Source organism: Lissotriton vulgaris, chromosome 11 (genome assembly GCF_964263255.1).
Source record: "Lissotriton vulgaris chromosome 11, aLisVul1.2, whole genome shotgun sequence".
Lineage (NCBI taxonomy): Eukaryota > Metazoa > Chordata > Amphibia > Caudata > Salamandridae > Lissotriton > Lissotriton vulgaris.
Genome location: NC_141699.1, coordinates 214,072,615 through 214,095,832, shown reverse-complemented (window position 1 = coordinate 214,095,832; position 23,218 = coordinate 214,072,615). Strand labels below are relative to the sequence as shown.

General features: G+C 44.7%; 1 protein-coding gene across 1 annotated transcript in view; it reads right to left on the bottom strand.

Moving 5' to 3' along the window:
- Positions 1-23,218, bottom strand: part of ANKRD13A (ankyrin repeat domain 13A) — a 464,307-nt gene that overhangs the window by 351,708 nt on the left and 89,381 nt on the right. The window contains exons 3-7 of the mRNA XM_086943131.1: positions 12,053-12,177; positions 8,763-8,808; positions 7,902-8,045; positions 5,339-5,528; positions 4,645-4,711 (exon numbers count right to left, since the gene is read on the bottom strand). Coding sequence (XP_086799257.1) covers positions 4,645-4,711; positions 5,339-5,528; positions 7,902-8,045; positions 8,763-8,808; positions 12,053-12,177 — 572 coding nt within the window. The remainder of the gene's footprint in view (positions 1-4,644; positions 4,712-5,338; positions 5,529-7,901; positions 8,046-8,762; positions 8,809-12,052; positions 12,178-23,218) is intronic.

The window sequence follows — 23,218 nt, the reverse complement described above, 5'->3', positions numbered from 1 at the left end:
AATACTTTAGTGACCTACAATGAAAATGGAAGCAGTATAAATTCTCACCACCTCTCAAGTTCAGTGATGTGTCATGTGGTCATCAAACACCTCCGTTGACTTTTAAGACATTTTTTCTTGAACACGTTTTCAATAATATAACATGTTGCAGCTGACTGGCTCCCACTCCTCACTGTCTACACATGGTGAAATAATACTTAACAAATTCGTGTTTAGGAGGAACAAAGAAATACTTTGTAGCCCCAGCTGCAAGTTTAGTCTGGAAAGTGAACCTATGTGTGTATTAAAAACCCCACCTCTCAACCCTAAACATTTGTTTGCCATCTTCGGACTTTACCTCGGAGCGTTCCTGAGCGTGGGGACAATGAAAAGAGACACGCGGGTATCTGAATGTGGAACTGCCTCTCCTCCCTATATATTTTCCTATAGTTTGTCGGTGTTAGTCATTAAGTGAAGCCTCATTCTACGATGCATTTGACTAAAGCATCAAAGGAGTGCCTTCAGTGACTGTCTCGTTGAATCCTCGATTTCGCAGAATAATTGACATTGGTTCATGCTGAAGCCACGTGGTCCAGATAGGGTCGCACGTGATTCTTCTGGGGTAAAAGGCAATATTAACATTCTGCTTACCACCATGTCTGCAGATAAAGGAGGTATAGTTTGTGGAAACGATAATGGTTAGTCATGTTCATGTATCTTAGAACAAAAGTGTATATGAACTGCACATATTACATTTATTACATTTATAGTAAAAATTCCCGGGTTCCGCAATAACAACGCCACTGTAGTATGCGGGGTCTCTGTCCCCCTGTAAGACCTCTCTTCAAATACGGTCTATGTTCCCGCATGCCAACAGTCTGGGCCATCCCACCCCTGGCACACCTATCAGTCGTGATCCCGGACACATGCATTAACTCATGGCCTCCCTCTGCAGCTGGGTAGCCCTATTGGCGCAGATGTGTTTGCTGCATTCAGTTACAAGTGTCGCCAATTAGAAGAGGTGTAATTCTGCAATATATGGTAGACAGTCAAGCACAAGAGCAAACGTTACGTAGGCAATGGTGGCACTTGTTGCAGTCAGCTGCAACATGTTATATTATTGAAAACGTGTTCAAGAAAAAATGTCTTAAAAGTCAACGGAGGTGTTTGATGACCACATGACACATCGCTGAACTTGAGAGGTGGTGAGAATTTATACTGCTTCCATTTTCATTGTAGGTCACTAAAGTATTGAGTATGTGACAGAGAAATAGATTGTTTACCTAAAACTATATGTAGATTTACCTTGCAAAGATAAAATCCATACAGACTCGGAGCGGAGGAGGTGCATGCGGTAAGTCGTGAGGGGGAGACACCATGAGTTACCCTCACCGGGTGACACCAACCCTAGTGACGCCACTGCATAATCCCCACCATGCAGTCAGTTCAAGAAGGGTCCACCGCCTCTGGGGTCTCAACCCCCGCAGTCTCAGGGATCGCCGCATCAGTTATTGTCATGTCCCCTGTCGGGACAGGCAGTGTGTCCGAGACCAATATTTCTTCACTTCCCACGGACGTTGACGGCATCTCCCCAACAACCCCCTCAGGAGGCTCCAAACGCAAAGCACCATCCGATCCTACCAGCACTCTACGCCTCTCCTCGCTCGCAGCCGCCTCAGACCGTCTTAGTCTTCTGTTCGCCCGCTTCCGCGGGGCTCGAGTTCCCGACTCGGCTCTGTTCCCCCTTCGTTCGCCAGGTGGCAGGATGTCTCCCCGGATCTCCAGCCATTCTCAGACCTCTTCCGGGTACTCGAAGAACTGAGCCTTCCCCTGGGCCAGCACTTTCAATTTGGCCGGATATAGCAACATGTACTGCAAGCCCAACTCTTGGAGTTTCCGTTTGACTCCTAGGAAGGATTTCCTTTGCTCTTGGACTTGCTGGGTGTAGTCCGGATATATGGAGATTCTGTTGTTTTCATAGGAGAGGTCCGACGACTCTCTAGCCGCCTTCAGGATACAGTCACAGTCCCTGTAATTGAGAATTTTGGCAATCAGGGCTCTCGAGGGGGGGAGGGGGGGGGGGGGGGAGGGTCCCGGTCGTGGCGGCGGGACCAGTCCCTGTGGGCTCGCTCTATCACAAATACCTCTGAGAGACCCCTCGGGCAAAGTTGTGTTCTAATTCAGTTCTCTAGGAAGCGTTCCGCATTTCCCGCCTCTGCCGACTCCGGCATGCCAAGGACCCTAATGTTGCTGCGTCGCGCCCTTCCTTCTGAGTCTTCCGCCCTCCTCTCCAATTCTCTGGTCGTAGCCTTGAGTTGAGCAACAGTCTGTTTGAGCGATGCCACCTCGCCTTGCAGCTCTGTGATGTTGCCTTCAGCGTCTGAGACTTTGTCGGCCACCTTCCTCAGGTCCGTCCGCAGCAGATTGACATCTATGGAGACCGTCTCGATTTGTCGATCCAGAGCCGAATGCGAGCCCTGGATTGCCTTCAAAAGCTCCGCAAGGGAGGGCTCCCGGGCTAATCCCACCCCCCCCTCATCCTGCCTCGACTGTCGCGTGGTCCTCTGGAATGGGAGTCTTTCAGTGGCAAACTGCGTTATGGTGTTCTGTTGCGTGGATCGCGCCATCCTGTCTTTCCGCATTTCGGGTGCCTCGAAAACTCTCTGTCTGCACCCCAGTGGGCTGTCAGACCGTCGGTGGCTATTATTGACTGGACGGAACAATGTGGCTGTTTTTCACTTTTCAGAGGGGTTGAGGGGTTGGGGGGACACTAATTAAGTAGATCAACTAGCTTAGACGACAAGTGATTTGTCCTCAGTAGGACATCAATCTAAGACCAAGCAGCGACCTGGGGCTAAGAGCCATGCTAAAAGCTACCCTTCACACCTAAAAACACAAAATGGGGAAAACCATAATCGGAAAAGAAAGAAATAAGGCAGAAATATACAGAAAACCCCTTCACTAAACACCATATTACATATCTACAGAGCTGGCCCTCTCTGCTCACTGCCTACTTCATATTCTAGGCCAACCCTTAAAACTTTCCAGCAGTCACTAGTACATAAATTGGATACCCACTCGGTGCTTTCCATTTTGAGTAACACACTCACCCGATGACCTCCAAATAGAAACCAGTACTCCTCTTACCAGGACATTCCCGCTCAACCTGACTACATTAATATATTGTGTTAATCAACATAGCCAATGACCCAAAAGCATTCCCTCAATTTTCTATTTCATTATTCATACAATGTTTTTATTTTACATGTTTTCCTTTTCTAACATTTTTTTCATCTGACTTGCAATAACATGTCTTTCATTACTTATCCACCCTTATTTTCTTCATAATTATCTTAAAAAGACCAACAACAAGTTAATTAATCCCACTAACAGTACAACACAAAAATGAATTCAATACAATACATTAATATTAAAAATCACCACTTGGATCACCATCAGTCAGTCGGAACCACACTCAAAACACATATTTATCCCAGGACTCCCAAAAAGAGGTTATTCAATGGCACAAGATAGAGCCCACTTTTCATTCAGTCTTCCATTATTACGTCTTGATCTGGGATCTCCAAAATAATATTGGTCAACACACAGTTCAGTGGATTTCAAGTTCTCTAAATCAACTTCTTCTTGACCTATAACCAATAGATTTTCTTCTTTCAAACAGGAAAACAAGTGGGGTGTATTACATAGGAGTTCTAGACCAGTACTATATTACAAAATTTAGCTGGTATCCTTCTTTTTTCCCTGTACAAAAGGTATCGCTTTCAAGATCGTCCAAGTCGTTTGTCCCATCATTTAAATCCAACAGATTTTAAATCTCTGAATTCACCAAATACAGTTGGTGCACTTCTTCCTCTTTCTAATTCTCCCAGTAGATACTTTGAATTGCCTATCGTGCAGGACACTGTGCTATCAGCAAAAGTCTTCATACCAGAATATGTCCGGGATATAGAGTTTATTTAATTATTTGGAGATCCCAGATCAAGACCCAATAATGGAAGACTGAATGAGAAGTCGTCTACCTGTTGGACCACTGAAAAACATGGTTTTGGGAGTTCTGGGATAAATGTGTGTTTCGACTGTATATGAGAGTGGTTCAGAATGTGTGATGGTGACCGAATTGGGGTGGTGATTTTTAATATTAATGTATTGCATTGATTCAATGTTTGTGTTGATAGTGGGATAAATTAGCTTCTTGTTGGTCTTTTTAAGATAATTATGAAGAAAAGAAGGATGAATAAATACTGAAAGATGTTACTGCAAGTCACAAAAATAAATGTAAAAAAAAGAAGAGCTGTAAATGTAAAATATTATATGAATAACAAAATAAAACATTTGAGGCAATGCTTATGGGTTAGTAACTATGTTGGATTAACTCCACATAATAATGTGAATAGGTTGAGCGGGAACCTAAAACATAAATAAATGTATTAGGGGTCCCCATTGTGTTAGATGCACAGCTTCTTTCACATTAAAAAACCTGGAATTTTAAGTATCTACACCTACACTTTTTCTGCAAATACTTCAAATCAACATAAATAGTGAATGTGGCAACAAATGCTGCAAATCATTGAGACAATTAATAACAAGACATACTTATTAATTCATATTTACATTTGGAAGGATGTATGCAATCATTTTATTTACCTTTGCCTCATACCCATTCACCATTTCTTCTTTATCAGTCCTCCAGCCCCAGAATCCAGACTTTGTTCTGGAAAAAAGTACGAAAACGTATTGTTGCATCTTCTTCTTAAGTGTATTGTACACACAGTTTTAGAATACATAATAAAAACAACCAGATTTAACATAATATCCTTAATCATGAAATAATCAAACCAAAACGAAGGAATAGCAAAATGTTAGGGTAGCAAGGAACGCTACTGAAGCTGGATTGGTGGCCTAACGATTATATTTCCCAGTGTAAAGGGAAATGTGCTCAATTTTTGTTTTCTGGGTAAACAGGAAAAACATATGAGTATTGCCTATCTAGAAATATAAGCTCAATAACACAGCAAGAGAAATATCCAGAACTGAAAGCTCTATCTTTAGACAAATTGTAAAACATCAAATGACCAAGCATTTCCTGGCTTACACACAAGCAAATTTAGGGTTTGCAATGACAGAGAGTTTGGTCATTCTAATAAATCTTAATTTTTCAACAACATTTAAACTGGAGACACTGAATTACAACCACACAAAATTACAAATGAATCTCTAAGAAAACAGTGCAAATATATGAATGGCAGACCAACAAAGAAACTAAGAAGGAACCGAAAAACAAACTGCTTTAATAATATGAGAGATATCTAGAACTTTGTTATCAGGTTGGTTTCCATACCTTTCAAAAGCAACATTGGAGGTATCCAGGCAAGTGTTAACTACTGGATTTGTGAGGTGTTTTGTCACTTCCCGCTCTGGAGGCTGCATTGACTCCAGAGTCACACTCTCAATTTCCTGAGATATGTCAAAACGTTCTTTCATGACAATCTTTGAATCATGATTTACTTCCAACAGCTCTGCCCAGTTATCTAGTAAATGAAAATATTTAGGGTAAATTATAAAAATCCATTGGTATTCAAGCTTGAACAGTGTTACTTGTTAAAAGTATTTTTATTATTTGTTTATAAATCAATGCCCAACAGGGCCTCTGGTTCCATTACAAATAGTTTACTCAAATTTATGAAAATATCTTTTAAAATAGGTTCTGATATATTCATTAAATGATAGAAACAGTCATCAGACAACATTTTAGTTTTCTCATTAAAACAAAATCCTAGAATGCACCTGTTTATGCTCAGGCAACTACTTTCTCCTCTTTTGTATCCCCTAATCTCTCTGTCTTTGCATTTCTACAGAATGTATCATTCCTTCATCTATACCCTTCCTGACTTCAAACACTTTACTGCTGTTCTCCATCATCTTCACTGGCTATGCTGCTGCCAAACAATCCACCAGATTACATTAATATTCATCCGCAAACATGTAGCAATCTGTTGCTTCTTACATGTCCACTCTTCTCTCTGCTTTGATTCCAAACTTGTATTAATTTCTCTGCTTCCACGTGCTACCTTCTAGACTTTGTACACTTCCTTTCTGTTTTCTTTTTAGCTCAAACTTAAAAAATTGCTTCTCTCCTCATAATCCCTCACAATGTTCAGCTCCTCAACAGTTAACATCCTAACTTCCTCAGTAAAACAGTGTATTTTGTATCATGCTCTTGTTACTGTCTTTGTTCTGCTTTGTGTGCTTTGAATAAAAGCACCTTAAGTCTGGAATATATAAAACATTATATTCAAAGCCATAATGATTCCTGCGCACTTCCTAAATAGGTGATGTACAGGAATGAATGTGGCTTGAACCCCCTCAGTGTTTAGAACCTTCTCATGTCCACAGCTTGCTATATGTATTTAAATGGCGACAAGACACCGGCAGTCTTGACATTGACAAAGGTCAGGTGCCAAAACGTGTCTGTCAAAGTTTTGTTTGCGCTGTATGGCTAATACATTTGAAATTGAGCTATGCTCAGTGACTGTGCGACCCTTTCTGTGAGAAATTAATGAAAATATATATATACACATACACACACGCACACACACATATACATATTTTTGGGGAACGGTTTGTGAAGATTCAGCAAACTGCACCAAAGATCTAAGCTAAAAAAAAAGTGCATTTCCTATGGAAACACAATCCAAACTAGAAATTCCTAGTGTGGTTAGCAATTGGGGGAGGGAAAGCGGGGAAAGAGAGAGCGGGGGAGTGAGAGCGTGGGAATGAGAGAGAGGGAGGGGGAGAGAAAAAGGAGGGAGAGAAAAAAAGGAGAGAGGGGGAGAGGAGAGAGTGAGTCTTTGTGGAGACGGCGTGTGACCTGCTTTCTTTCTGGTGTCACTTCAACCCTTGATAAGAAGCCTCTGCATTAGTCAGTTACTGACCGCACATTTGCCATCGTCCACAGTTAAAGCAGGCTCTAAAGACAGAAGATTAAGCCTTGAAGAAGTCGCAGGATAGTGTGACCAATAGGCGACAAAACAGGTGTTGGCTAAGGAATTATGACAACTGAATAAAAGAGAAAGAAAGAAAGAGAAAGAAAGAGAGAAAGAAAAGAGAGAAAAATAATAAAGAAGAGAATTTGTTTGTCAACATTCACTATTGATAATATGTTAACTGCTACTGTGCATGTGCTGGGGACTGTATTCTTATTGTTTTGCTGACCTGGACCACATGACAGGGAGAACGGTGGTTCTCGCTAACCTACTGCACCGCGTCCAAGATAAGGTGTTGAATATACCAGTTTCGTGATTTTCCTTCAGGAGCACCATTACTCTATTCTATTGAGTTCTCGTTCATGTGATCCACAGATAGTTCTGACGTAGCTATGGCATCAATTAATATTGTCACTGTTAATTTGCATTTGTAGGTCCTTTGTTGCTACCTTCAAAGTCACTTAACTTCATATTCGCATGGAGCTGGGTGTATAGTTGGAGCCCTGTCTTAATGTATTCTGTTGTAGCATATTAGATATTACATGTTTTTAAACAGCAGAGTGTATGTGTTTCCTCTTGGAATTTGGGGCCACCACCCCCATTGTCCCATAACATTGAAGGTTGTATTCTATTCAGAAACATTCATAAAATAATACACCCAGACATGTTTGTAACAGAAAGCATGTTAGACATTGACTGACCAAGACTCTGACAAGATCTGCCTGTTGAGGCATGGCCCAGTGATAAAAAATATACTACAATAAACTCAAAAGGGCAAAACCAATAGGATAATGTGTCCTTTAACTGTTACAGTATTGAAGTATTTCATCAAATGGCTGCACTTCCACTTTTCACTAATTCCGTGCTCTCAACTATTAAATGTTACCTTTCAACTGTGAAAGACATACTGCTACTCACCCTCCTCTTTGAAAATGAAGCTATGCTTTCCACGAACCCAACTCCTGTTTTCAAAACCCAGTAATGTGGCGTCCACTCGCAGTTTAGCGCCACTTTTCCAAATCCGACAGACATCATTAGGACAAACCCTGGACAAAAGTGGCACTGCAATGAAGAACAGACACTGATGGAAGCACCACATTTAAAAAAGTTTCCTGAGAATTTGTAACAAGGGTGGCGCCACTCACCCACTGACACCAGCCATCATGGTAGATGCAATGTTTTTGTTTATCATTTTCACTTAATTAATCACATACTTGCTTTCTCAAGGTCAGCCAGTGCTTTCAAAGTTCAGTGAACTGCTTTAATTATAGCAATAACTTTAAAAAAAATCAGAAATGTGTATTTAATGGTCAATTCCAATCGCTGAATAAGAATTTTCTTTCACCCTGAATATGTCTAGCTTGTAATTCCCCAGGTAGTTAAGCTCCAATATCTTAAGAAGCACAGTGGGCGAAGACAACCAAAGAATGTTTCTACCAAGATGCATTGCTGGAACAACTATATTTCACGTATCAAGTGCAGTCACAAGTAAAAATGTTTCTTACGGTGCAAATGGAGTTAGCAGAAAAAGTACTATTTCTATTGTAATATCATGGCTGCAAGCTCTATTTTCCACCAATATTGCTCAAGCCCATTCTCCAATCACACTGATCACATAGTTACAGTCCATTTTTGCTCTTATCTCTTTTAGTCATATCATATTACCCCTCTCATTTTAAAAGTTAACTAATCATCTACATCTAATGTTGGATTTCGTGACCCAATTTTTTTTACTTGAAAACATGAAAGCAATACAAAGAATTAAGAAACTCAACTTACCCCAGCTAGTAAATTCCCACTTCATTTCCATGTAAAAGTCGGGAGCCTGACATGAAAAAAGACAAAGTGTACAGCTCGAGGGATGAAAATATAGAACAAACAATTTCAGGATATATCAATTATAGGAGATTTAAAAATAAATAAAGAGCATTAAACGTATCTGCAAGATTTTAACAAATGAAACATTCAAGGATGTTTTCAAAGACAAAATCCACTGTAGGCGTTAATAAGTATATAGGTGTCTGGCCAGAAGGTATGCTGGTCAAGGACTTTGCGGGTGAGGAAGTTACTCTAATCCCTCTAAAGGAGCAGTTAATTATTTCACTCCTCTTTTTTTCATCCCCACATCTACCTATTTTTAATCTGATCCCCGAGTACGTGAACAGAATATGTATGTGATTATCTGGGATAAATGTGGATACGAGGTTGTGGGAAAGGATATTTCTTATTTATGGGGATATTGTAAGGTGTAGTTTAACAGCCTTTAGGTGTATATGCTTCTTTCACTTGCAAATAAAAGATATAATAAGGGAGCTTAAATAAAATGCCAGAAAAACCAACACAGATACAAAAGTGGGACGAAGTGTTACTATCCTTATCGCAAATAAACAGGAACGATTATAATCAACAGAAAGTCACTGTGAAATTGATTCTAGAGAGAAAGGCTGCATATGCCTGTTTTCACAACCATGGTCAGTGTTTTTAGAAGAGCTTTATAATAAAGCGTGCACCGATTAATTTTGATCACCAAATTTTTTAGAGTTGGTGAAGCGGCCATATTACCTAGAGAGATAAATTAAGTATACTGATGGACTCTATATTTTTTCTTATTTTCAGTCTGCCTGTGAGTTTTGACCTTGTGTTCATAGGTTCTAATTTTGCAGGCATTTACCACACCTGAGGTACCAGGGTTCCTTCTGTTCTTTGATCAGGAAACAAGCGCAGGAATCTAAGAATGCAGAAAGTGTTGTCAGACAGGAGCGTCAAAATGCAACCTGAAGGGGATCCACCAGTAGTGGCTAAAATGTATTCTTTAAATCTTAAACAAAAAAGAGAAGGATCTACCTCTCCTAAGACCCATCTCACCATCTTATAAAAATCCTGGTTTGCCACAGACAACCTCCTTGCTATACGGCATGAGATTAAATGAAAGTTTAATGAGAAAACACCTCATAATAGTGGTTGGCTTCAACTCTCAGCCTAGTTATGAAAGGCTCAAAGGCTTTGGAGGTTCATTGTAGATCATACTGTAGGCATGACACAAGTACCTGAAGGCCACAGTTGTGTATCTTTCAAGCATGTATATAGGGCACAATCCGCCCTTTGATGGCCCATTTGTGCACCCAACATCACTGATATCATCCCAGAAAATGAGCTAAAAGGTTTGCATTCACAAGAGATGAACTGCTTTTAGACATCGGTCTTGAACTGATCAAGCAAAGTATTGTGTCTCACATTCATAACTTTATACAGCACAGCAGCGTCATTGTAAATTAAGAAACCGCTGGAAGGCTGAAAATACATCATAAAAACAGAGGCGGATTTCAGATACCCTGACAGACCGCTGTCAGTGGATGCAGGGGCAAAGCACACTTTTTCCAGGGGCAGGACCTTACCCATATTAGAAGAGTAAGGGAGGAGAGGGTTAATAATAGTCTGACCATCCTTGTCCCACCCTTGGAAGGTCCCAGAGGAAGAATTTCCCAAGAGGAAAATGCTTTCTTTCAAAGTTAAGCATATGGTACAAGAAAGGGTGGAAGAGGTTTTCCCTTAATGAACCCCTCCTGGTCTACAATAGCTTCCTAAAATGGCAGCTCACTGTCTCAATGCTGTTGCTGCTCAATATGGCACCCTGACTGCTGATGCTGCTCAAAATGGCATCTTGAGTAGGAAATTGATTACCACCTAATTCAACCACTGCCATCCACACTCTTGCAGCCAGAGCCACACCAGAGTCCGAATGCATGGTCCAGATTTCAAAACACTGATTTGACAATGATAGTGTTTTCTCCCTTTGTATAGAAAGACATTTCTAGATTGAGCTATATGTTTGAATACATCTTATTGAGATAATATCCAAAACTAGCACTGCCTGTTACTGAACAACACCAATCAGTGATCCTCTTTAAGTCCAGACCACCGCCTGGCATACGTCACAACGTTTCCTGGTTAAACATCCTTTCTCTCCATAAGCAGAAATACTAATGGACTCTAGTGGCTGGTTTCCAGTGAACCCTCAAAGAAATTCCAAGAAGCTATCAGCATCACTGAACAGAGTTCAGGGACTCCAACATCAGATGCAGAGAGAGCATCCCTGCGAAGACAAAGAAAGCTATATTCTCCCACAATCAAACGCACACAAATCCTTGTATTCATGACCATCATGACAAAGCATCTTTCCACATGAACACAACAGACACATTTATTACCATGCTGACAAGCGTCCCCTGTAAAACAGACTCCTTTAGATCAAACAAGAAAAAATATAATGGCTCCACCAACCTCGGAATAGAGCAAAGAATACATCCCCAAGTGTACACGCATGCCAGCAAATACCAGGAATGCATGAGTTATATGTAAAGTGCACTAAGGAGTGCTACACCAGACAGTTATATAAATATATCAATGCTTTCACCTACCCATTAAGGGACAAAACCCCAAGTAAAAAGAGTTCAAAGAAAAAAGGTTAACTACTTAAAACCATTGCTTCTTGATAATCTCCTGCAAGAGTGTAAGCCCCATTTGCTCAATTTTATCAAAGCATTTTCCGCAGCGACTGATTGTGGTTAGATGTCCTTGCATCCCGTTTGTAACACTTTCAGAAAAAATGTAATTTTCATATCTTTGTTTTAAAACAGTATGCAACATTCAATTGTAACACTCAATTGTATCTTGTAGCAAGTAGAATAAATTGTGGCTGTTCGCTGTGAAGCAGCTCAATCTTTCCACTAGATTAACCCTTAATTATGCATGAAAATGCTGCTTCCTAGACTACTGTTCCTCATACAAGTTTGGGCGAAAACAGTGAGAAAAGCACATAAATGCCTCAAATGAGGTATTCTTTTCAATACATCTTTTTTTAAAGATTTTTTTATTAGTTAAGATTGAAGGGACACCATCAGCGGCACTTGCACAGTTGCCTTGCTTGCTGAAATTTGGCTTCACAAGATTTTTCTGAGATTAAATTAAGAGGTCTCTTGTGTTATGCCCCTTCTGTGGTTTTTGCTTTGTCATTTTTTGAAGTAGTCTACAGTTATCAGATAAGTATAGCAGAGAGGATTCCTAGTTACCTCAAGTGTTTTCTGAAGTAGTTGTGGAACTCCTCCAAGTGCGATAGATGCTTTGTGAAACTCTCGATGCTGGAGAACGGTTCGCACAATCTCGGGATCGCCAGTACTAATCGCCTCATGAAGAACTAAAAACCAAAAGAAATGAAATGGATGCAAACCATTAAATTAGGAAAAATATTGTGATGCCTTTTTTCTAATAATGATAGTATATTTTTGAATTGTTCAAACCCATATTATGTATGTATATATATATATATATATATATATATATATATATATATATATATATATATATATATATATATATATATATATATACACATACGCAGTGGATCGCTTGTAGCCAGCGGAGCAAGCAGGTCATTAATATTCAAATAAAGTTCCAATACAGCGATCACCTAGAGTATTTGCAAAATACCAGAACGTTGGTTTTAATCCAGGTAATGCGTTTCACTTGCACAGCAAGCTTGGTCACACACTGTGTTGTGAGTAGTGACTTGCAATACATAGGGAGTATGGAAACAAAGAAGGGGACAACCAAGTGCATTTGCTCATAAGTCAACATGGCATTCATTTTGTAACGTGCATCTAATAGTACACACTTGTATTCAGTATTCATACAAAGGTACCCATAGCGGGATTAGTGCATCCCCGTATCTGTGTGCACATTTCATAAGGCATTTAGTATTCAAAACAGTTCATAAAAGAAATTGAACACGGAACAGATTTATCTATTTACATTGATCACAGGCAGGTCGCTCCCCACACCACCACACAGCCGCCAGCTGCCTCGTTGCTCCTGCCGCCACCGTCTCCCACTCCCTCGTTCCCGCCGCTGCGTCCCTGCGGCCCCGCCCCCTGACACCCATTGGCCACCCCGCTCCCGCCTCCCAGCTGCTCCTCCTTCCCTTTCTACCTCTTAAGGGTGCTGTGCAGTGGCGTAGGAGCGACCTCTGACCCTGCTTGCAGGCAGGTCGCTCCCCATGCCACCACACAGCCGCCAGCTGCCTCGTTGCTCCTGCGGCCGTCTCCGACTCCCTCGTTCCCGCCGCTGCGACTCTGCGGCCCGCCCTGCTGACACCTATTGGCCACCCCGCTCCCGCCTCCCAGCTGCTCTTCCCTCCCTTTCTACCTCTTATGGAGACTGCGCAGTGGCCGCGCCGAAAGCAAGCCCGTCTGCGCCCGCCCGCGCCTGGAACGCGCCCAGCGCCAGAACCCCTGGACCCCGCGAACGCCAAAAACACCAATCTCTGCTACGACGCCAGCACCCTCCACGCACTCAACGCTGGCCGAAACGACACCTGCTTCTAAGCCACATCAAAACGGACTCACGGACCTTTCATCTGCCACACCTTCAGTTTCACCAGCGACAGAACCACCAAACCTCCAAGGACCGGATCCAAACACCTACGCTGCATACTCCTCAATACCTGCTCCGCACGCAAACACGTTGTCGAGCTTTGGGATCTGCTCGACACCTCCGCCCCAGACGTGGCCTTCCTTTTGTTTTTTTTTTGTAAATCATTTTTATTGTAGTCATACCTGTACAGGCCCACACATATTCAAGTAGCTTCATAAAATTGAGCAGACCCAGACGTGGCCTTCCTGACCGAGACCGGGTGGAACAAATCCTCGGCGCCCGACATCGCCATAGCCATCCCGGATGACTACAAGATCACCCGCAGGGATCGCGCCAACGGAATCAGAAGAGGAATAGCCATCGTCCCCAAATCCACCCACAAGGTCGACACCCACGCAGACAACACCCTGAACACCGCCTAACACCTGCACTTCCGGATCCACACCAACCCCACCACCACCCTCAGAGGAACACTCATCTACAGACCACCCGGACCCGAGCACAATTCAGCGACTCCATCGCCAACCTCGCCAGCACCCATGCACTCGTCTCCACAGACTACATCCTCCTCGAGGACCTGAATTTCCACCTCGAGAACAACAACAACGCCAACTACACCACCCTGATCGACAACCTTGCCAACCTTGGCCTCAAACAACTCGTCACTGCACCCACCCACGCCACTGGTCACACACTGGAGCCCATCTTCTCCACAGGCACTCACGTCGCCTTCGACCACACCACCGAACTCCACTGGACCGGCCACCGCTGCATCCATTTCTCCTTCAACAAACCAACCACGCACCACCGCACCCAACAGCTGCCTCGCCGCTGCTAGAGGAAAGTCAACGAAGACCAGCTGATCACCACCCTCACCCAGAACCCACCCACCGACCCCACCAACCCAGACGGCGCAGCCCGCAAGTTCAGACAGTGGATCAACGACTGCTCCAACACCCTCACCCCACTCAAGAAACCCTCCAACAACCACGCCAGCAAGAGAGCCACCTGGTTCTCCGACGAGCTGCAGACCTCCAAACGCACCTACCGGAAACTGGAGAAGATATGGCTCCACAAACGCACTCCGGACAACCATGCAGCCCACAAGGACGCCACCCGCAGACATCACCACCTCATCAGATTAGCCAAGAGATCCTCCTTCAAAGACCGCCTGGAAAACAACGCACACGACAGCAAAGAGCTCTTCAGCATTGTAAAGGAACTCGCCAACCCCAGCACCAACAACATACCGCCCTCACAAGAACTGTGCAACTCAGTGGCCATCTTCTTCAACAGCAAGATCGCTGACATCCATGACAGCTTCAACACCATGATCACCCCGACTACGCCAGACCCCACCTTCCCTGTAAACACCACCAGCGCCAACGGCCTGACCTCCTGGTCCAACGTCAACGATGACGAGACACGCAAGGTCATGAACTCCCTCCACTCAGGATCCCCGTCAGATCCGTGCCCATACCACATATTCAACAAAGCAGATGCTGCCATCGCACCCCAACTAAGGAAGACTGCGCCTCCTCCACCTCCGTAATGCGACGTTCCGCCATGTCCATCCTCTCAGCCTGCTTATCCAATCTTTCCGCCATGCGGTCCATTCGATACATGAGGGCATCCATCTCGGTGCCCAGCTATGTAATGCCTCCCTGAAGACTCTTCTCTATGGCGATCAGTATACTTCTTATGTCCTGATATGAGGGGTCATCCAGCGAGGCGTGCTCCCCCAAGTTCTTCCTTGCAGTAGTGTCTCCCGTCTTGGGGCCCTTCAGATCAAACGAGAGCTTCGGTTGCGACCTGTCTGTGCGGCCAATGGCTAGGCAGCCCAGGCACCTTCGCTGGCAGTTAGGATAGGAAAGCCGCAGGCCGAGATCAGGGTCGGCCACCAACGAGGAGGGCAGTCGCTAGGGGTTCCCACAAGTGCCGCCCTTCAATGGGCAGCAAGGAGACAGCCCATCAGGCGGAGCAACACCGCTTAAGTCTCGCTTGGGTAGGGGGGGGAGGCAGCTGTCCGGCCCCCACCAGTCAGTGCAATCTTCAAATGCGGGAAGCTGTAAGGTCGGGGTATGCTCACCAGTGTCCCGCAGCAAACACCCAAGCATCTCGCCCTACCCCAGCACTGTGCTTCAGATCGCCGATTCCAAGATGGCGAACGATACACCGCCGCTGTCACCAATCTAGACCACCATCCACACCCTCGCCGCCTCAGCGAGGAGCTGCCCTCCGCTTGTCGTCGCAGCCTGAAAGGGAGTCCATCTTCGTCATCAGGCCCGCACTCTGTAGCAACCGCGCTGGGGCCGCAGTTATCCGGGGTGGCTAGGGGAGGGCACTCTGGGCGGACCGTGCGAAGTGCCGATACCAGCCCCGATGTCTCTGCTGCCCACCAGCTCCTCACCTCAGCGCCCCACCGGTCCCCCGGCTTCTCTGGACCGGGCCGGCAGGCCCCCTCAGGTCCCGGAGACCGCCGGGACTTCTCCCCGCAGCCGCGGCCTCCACAGCCAGCCCCTCACCTCGATAGTTCGCGGCTCTTCCGCCGCAAATCCTGAAGCCACAGCCTGCCGTCAGACACCAGGGGAGGGGGGGGTGAACGACTCCGGGTCACCCTCTAATATAGTCGCCGTCCACTCCGGGGGCAATGTCGAGTCACGGCCCGTGCCAGAGGGGCCCGCCAGCACCTCCTCTCCAGCGTCGGGCACTAGCAGGAGCCAGCAGCCGGGCTCGAGCGTCTTTCTCCCGCCTCACTGTCAGGTGAGGTCGCTGCCTCTCTAGGGCGCCCCCAACACCAGGCCTCTCTGAGCGTCGCGTCTGCAGGCTGTTGTCCCGGGGTCCGAGCATCCGCTCAAACCGACCCCCAGTTGTTCCGTTGGCCAAATCAAGCTAGTTAGGGGTTCGCAGACCGCCGTACATGTAGGATAGTTGCAGGATTGTGCGTTGAGACGGGGGAGCTAACGGCTCAGGCGGCCATCTCAGTTGCCAGCTAGCTCCGCCCCCCTAGCGAGTTCTTACTTACCCTGCCGAAGGGGGAACTTTTGATAGGGGGGGGGGGGACTTTAATGCATCTATAGATGGCACCTTGGACAGATATTCGGGGAAGACACAAATATCTGGTGTGTCTCGCCTACAGGGTTTTATAGAGGCACTTGGACTTACTAATGTATGGAGGCAGCACCACCCCACGACACAAAACTATACCTTCCACTCAGGTGTACATAACAGTTTATCTAGAATAGACTATTTCCTGGCCTCAATGGATAGTCTTAAGAGCGTAGACGATGTAATAATAAAACCTAGGGGCATTTCGGACCACTCCCGATACTGTTGACTTTTTCATATCACCACGAGAGTCGCAGGCGGGTCTATTCCATCTACCCCGGCTATTTGCGGTTACCAAAAGTCAGGAAAGCGACAAAACACTACTTTGAAGAAAATACTCCATCAGTTAGCTCACCGTCTATCCTATGGGAGGCTTACAAAACCGTTGTCAGGGGGCAGGCCATAGTCTCTATTGCAGGGCATAAGTGGGAGAAACAGAGAGAAATGCATGACCTTGAGCTAGACCTGCATGCAGCTGAAATGCAAAACTCTGCTGACCCCATACCAGCTGCATCTCAAACGCTACACATTAGACAGCAAAAATATAGAGAACATCTTAGAAAAGAGACTAGGTCAAGACTCACGGCCACTAGACATAAAATATATGACATAGGAGACAAAGCCGGAAAGCTTCTGGCATGGCTGGATAAGAAGGAGTGGGGTAACATGGGGATAGCAAAGATACAGACGGAGGAAGGACAGACGACAGTGGATCAGCGGGTGATAGTCCGCACATTACATCGACACTTCCAGAAGGTATATACCTCCGCATCCACAATGACAGTGGAGGAGGCACTGGCTTCCATTAAAGACATCGCAATGCCCAAGCTTACCTCGGAGAAGGCCCTAGAGTTAGAGGTGGATCTCACGGTGGAAGAACTGCAAACCGCGAACCAGTCATTACAGTCTGGCAAAGCGGTGGGTCCGAATGGGGTGCCTATTGAGCTGTACAAGAAAACGGTGGGAACTATTGTCCCACACTTACTACGCATGTACACCGATAGCCTGGAGAAGGGTGCATTACCGCTGGACCAACGATTGGCTACTATAGTGGCCATTCCTAAGCCAGGGAAACCTACGGTAAAATGTACCTTTTACCGTCCCATAACGCTGATAAATGCGGAAGCTAAAATCCTCGCGAAAGTATTGGCAACTAGACTAGCACTACACCTGACGAATATAATACATCCGGACCAGTCCGGGTTCATGCCGGGTAGAAACACTGCAATGAATGTTAGGAGCCTACATGGGGTAATGGCAGAGCTCCGTACCTGCAAGAGCCAGCTGTCGTGATATCCTTAGATGCGTGGATGGCTTTCGATATGGTGGAGTGGACCTTCCAGTTTGCAGTGCTTCACCATCTGGGCTTCGGGCCCAAGTTTTGTACGTGGGTTCGCCTCTTGTACACTAAACCTCTGGCGCACGTTACAGCCAACGGACACATTTCTGATGACTTGCCTCTTGCAAGGGGGACACGTCAGAGTTGTTTCCTGTCGCCACTGCTTTTTGCTCTGGCGCTGGAGCCGTTGGCGGCATGGATCAGATGGGAGCCAATGATAAGGGGCCTTAAGTGGACAGAAGGGTGGGAAGACCGCATCTCCTTATATGCGGACGATATATTGGTGTACTTGGCTGCCCCTAGACGCTCCATATTGGTTCTCCTTAATATCTGAAAATTTTGGAAGGGTATCCGGGTAGACTATCAACTGGTCCAAATCTGTAATGTACGTCCTACACGGCCCCCCACCGCAACTCCCTGCTGGATACCCGCTTCTGATCGCGCACAACTTGTTTAAGTATTTAGGCACACATGTTACAGCTAACCCAGATGATTTCTTCTCTAGAAATCTGGCGCCCCCACTGGAGCGTCTGAAGAGAGATGTGGCACACTGGGAAATCGCTACCATTGAAATTGTTGGGAAAAGGGACACCGTTTAAAATGATGGCGCTGCCCCGGTTTCTATATGCACTGGAGAACACGCCATTCCTGCACCTCCGGTATACTTTAAGAAAACTGCTGCCCAGGTGCCCACGCTGCTATGGGGCAACGAACCGGCGCGTATAGCACAGAATAAGCTGACCCGAGGATGGTACGATGGAGGGATAGCACTCCCTAATATACAGTTGTATTAATGGGCGGTGCAATTAAAAGTCATTAACCAGTGGATACATGCTTCACAGGCAGACCCAGCATACAGGGCAGACAGGTTCCTACTGGGGCCAGGAAATGTGCTCTCTGCACTTTATAATAAGGGACACATCTCAAAGCTAATAGGGCCCACGAAACACACAGATACAATATGGCATGCAGCGCAGACACGGTTGGGGTGACAAGGGGTCTTTACCCAACTTATTCCGCTCTGGGATAATAAACGACTGGGGATACTTAGAAACAGCAAGGGCTTTGAGCAATGGGATACCATAGGCTTCTCCACGGTGGGTGACATGTGGGCCAAAGCGAATGTGATCACGTTTGAGCAGCTCCAGGAACAATATGAGCTTGCACCGTCAGAAGTTTTTCGTTTTACATACATTCAACACACACTGCTTGCGGCTATACCACATGGTACGGAGGTGCCTGAGGCCTCACCTTTGGAGGACAGGCTGCTAAAGGACTACATGCAAAAGCGAGCTACGTCATTCACCTACTGTAAATTAATTAATAATCTACCGGATCCCACAGCACCTCTCAGAGATAAATGGACCTGTGACGTAGGTGACCTAGACGATATGTAGTGGTAGGAAATGCTGGCCTCGCCGAGGGTGGTGGGTATACCCTCACGGCTCAGGCTAGTTAAAATCTTACAACAAACCTACCACACTAGATTCACTCTATGCAAGATGGGCAGAACACCACATACATACTGCCTTAGAGGTTGCGGGGAGGAGGGGACCTTCTACAATACAGTATGGCATTGCCCCAAGATAGCTGATTACTGGAAAAAAATTATGAGAACGGTATCACAGACTGAGGGGGTATCGCTGGTTCCGGAATCACGGAGGTGCCTGCTAAACGTGTGGGAGCCAAATGACCTTACGCATTAGGCGCAGACGTGGGCCATGCTGGGGCTAATGATGGCTAAACGAAATATAGCGCAAAAATGGGGGGCGGCAGAAGTGCCGTCATTGGCAGCATGGTCTAAAGACATGGACCAGGCCATGGTGGCTGAATGGACAGTATTTATCAATCAGGCTGCCCCCAGAAGTGGAGCAAGATATGGGGAGCGTGGAATAGGTTCAGGGGGGACATATGTGAGCCATCATCGGATTGCAATGGAGACAGTTCAGAGAGGGAGCAGTAGAATGAGCGACAGGGGAAGCCTAGAGAGAATGCCTGGGGAGGCGCACGAGAAATTAAAAAAAGTAGATATGTAATAAATATATTGTTAATATGGGAATGTACGATTACAGTAAAATGTCATTGTGTTCAACCTGAATTTTCTGCCAAAGCTTGCAATGAAAACAATAAAAAAAAGATTGTTTTTAAAAAAACTATAAAAATGAATAACTCTGGTTCTAAGAATTGCATTTTTTTTGTTTTGGGGTCAATTAATTTATTACACTTTACTCTATTTTTCTGAATTGGTGTGGGATGTTTCTCCTGCTATGTTTTCACTTTATTATTATTTGAGTGCTGCATAAATACTTTAAACATTGCCTCTAATTTAAGCCTGACTGCTTTTGTGCCAAGGTACCAGAGGGTTAGGCACAGTCAATTTAGTGACTTTTTATGGTTTACTCTGAAAAGGATTATGGCTGTTGCTTGGGAAGGGCTCACACCGCCCCTCAACCAAGAACCCACTTTCTCACACTATACAGCTCTACTGACTTGAACTAATCCTTCTTCTTCTAAGTCTTCCCATTAGACTTGGCTATTCGTATGGCTTCCTTAAGTACACATTACAGCCTTTCAGCCGTGCAATTCGATTCAGGGTGATAAATGTCACACTTTTTATGCGTTATTATTTTGGCAAAAATACATACTTCCATATTTGAGCTTCTTGTTAAATCACAACTTCTTCATCTTCGTTTGCCACTCTTCCTCATTCAGACTCTCCTTCAACCTCACAGAACTTGTGTTCTTTAAATTAATCTTCCACATCAACTTCAAGTTCTCCAACATTTTATTATATATTAAGCTAGAAAGACAGCCGGCTATACAACTGCTTGTACCAGGAAAATATTCCATTTCAAACAAAATTTCTAAAAGACAATGACCGACTTACATATCCTGCTTGGAACCTCATTAATGCTTTTCTTTGTAAACACCTATTTGAGAAGTTTCTAATGTAAAAATTCCCCCAGAGAAACTTCTTTAGCTTCTTTATTGGTTTAGCAAACACCTAGTATTCTTATTTCAGTCAACAAAACCAGGTACAAATGTATTATAGTACTCTGCCAACAATTTACTCACTTCTTCCTTGTTTGTCAAAACTGACATATCACAAACTGATCTGACTAGCTCATCCTTTGATCTCACACCTTGCCCTGATATCACGTGACAAATATATTTAATTTCTTGCCTTCCAAACTTACATTTTTCACCTTTTAGTGCCAGCCATAATCCCTTAACCAATGCAAAAGCTGTCTCAACCACTCTTCATGTTACCAGTCATCTACACCAAAAATCAATATATAATCTCAATATATTTTCCCCTCAGCAACACCCTTCAAGACCATTTCAATTGTCCTCTGCAACACTGAAGCTGCCGATATCATACTGAATGGCAAACACAAATATCTAAACACCCAGAAAGGTGTGATAAAGGCTGTCAGATTTTTCGATTCATCATGTGAATTAATCTAGTGATAAACTGAGGTCAAGTCTAAAGTGAAGATATTCGCTCCTTTGAGTGATGACAGCAAATCTGATGTCTTCAGTAGAGGATAAGGATTCACAACAACAGATCTGTTGAGGTCTCTTAGGTCACTGCAAAGCCAAACGTCACTGGGTTTTCACTTTACTTCTTCTGGCACCAACAATTCAGTGGCCTTAACTTCTTCTAGAATGAACTTTTCATTTTTTAATTTGGACTACATATCTTGTCTCACAAAAAATGCTGCACTTCTAAATGTTGATACTCTTAGGCGTGGACCACCCTTAATATTTTTAACAATATTCAGTGTACATACCCTTTAAAATACCCTAGCTCTTAAAAAAATACTCGAACATTCATTTTTCAGGGAATCTGATTCCACACACACCATCACCACATCCACCTTTTACTTTCACACTATGGGTGGATCACTTTTAAAACCTAACTTTGTCCAGCGAAACAAGCTTATGATAGTCTTCCCTTTGGTTGAGATATATTGACCAAGATGCATAGCTCCAGTTTAATCAAGGCAGCCCAGTAACAATCTACTAGCTTAATAGGTTCTCTGCCATAAGCCCTAAGTCTAATGTCGGGTTTGGTCAGACTTACTTTATCCTTAATGATGTATTTGTAAAATTCTCTTGCAATTAATGTTATTTTGGTACCAGAGTAAAAAAACATGCATACTCCTTTGCTTTCCACTATCACCTCATCAATTGGACATTCTCTTTTTTTTATATTTCTTTTTATTAACACAAGGCATCAAAACAATCTGCAAATGATAACATTACACGGGAGAGACAGTCTCCCATATAGCTCTCAATACAACAAAAGGAAAAGGTGGGGAAAGGCGGGAAACACAATACATAATCATAACAATCACGGCGAGGCAGGGATATCAATGGGCGCTTCTGCAGGTAGCACACAAATGTCCCCCTATAGCGATTCCACAGCCCCCACACAGGTGTCTACTTACGGGGGTGGCCCCTTGCAACATAAACAGTTTTTTCTCTGAACATACACCAGTTCATTTTCTCCATCCATTCTTCAACCGTCGGCACACTTTCTGCCCCCCATCTCTGCCCTATATTCCGCTTCGCTATCATATTACCCAAAGTTACCCACTTGGTCTGCGCCACATTCAGATCCGTAGGTTCCCAAATATTCAGGAGGCATCTCCGTGCTTCAGGCAACACGACTACTCCCAGAAACTCTCGTATGACTTCATGTATCCAACTCCAATACGCGGACACAGAACGACACTCCCAAATAATGTGAAGGAAAGTGCCCACAGAGCCGCAATTTCGTCTGCACAGGTCAGTCTCCGATAGTCCCATCCGAACCAGACGGGCCATGTGACATAAGCCCTATGCAATATTTTCAGTTGGACCAGGCGCAGGCGCGCTGGGATTGCGACCATCTTCAGTGAGGAGACCGCAGTTTGCCAGTCCTCATCATCCAATTCAATGCCATTGTTCGACCATTTATCCCTTAGCTCAATCAGGACATCTGCCCTTTGATTAATCAGTTTTTTATAAATCAGGGAAATGGTCTTCTCAGGCAGGTGACCATCCAGAATTCTGTCCTCGAGAGGAGACGCCTCGGGGAAGTCCGCCTGCGCCGGCCGTACCGCCATCAACGCATGCTTAACCTGCGCATAACGAAAGAACTCCGTTGTCCCTAAACTATATTCCGTTTGCAATTCCTCAAACGCCTTAATCCTCCTCTTAACCAATACCGCACCAATAGTAGAGATCCCGATCAGATCCCACTTGTCGAAGCCCTTTGTATTCCAAAGCTTGCCCAACTTTTCGGAGTCAAAAAGCAGGGTAGCCTGCGTCAAGCGGTCCCTCCATCCCAAAGAGCTGGTAGCATCACGCC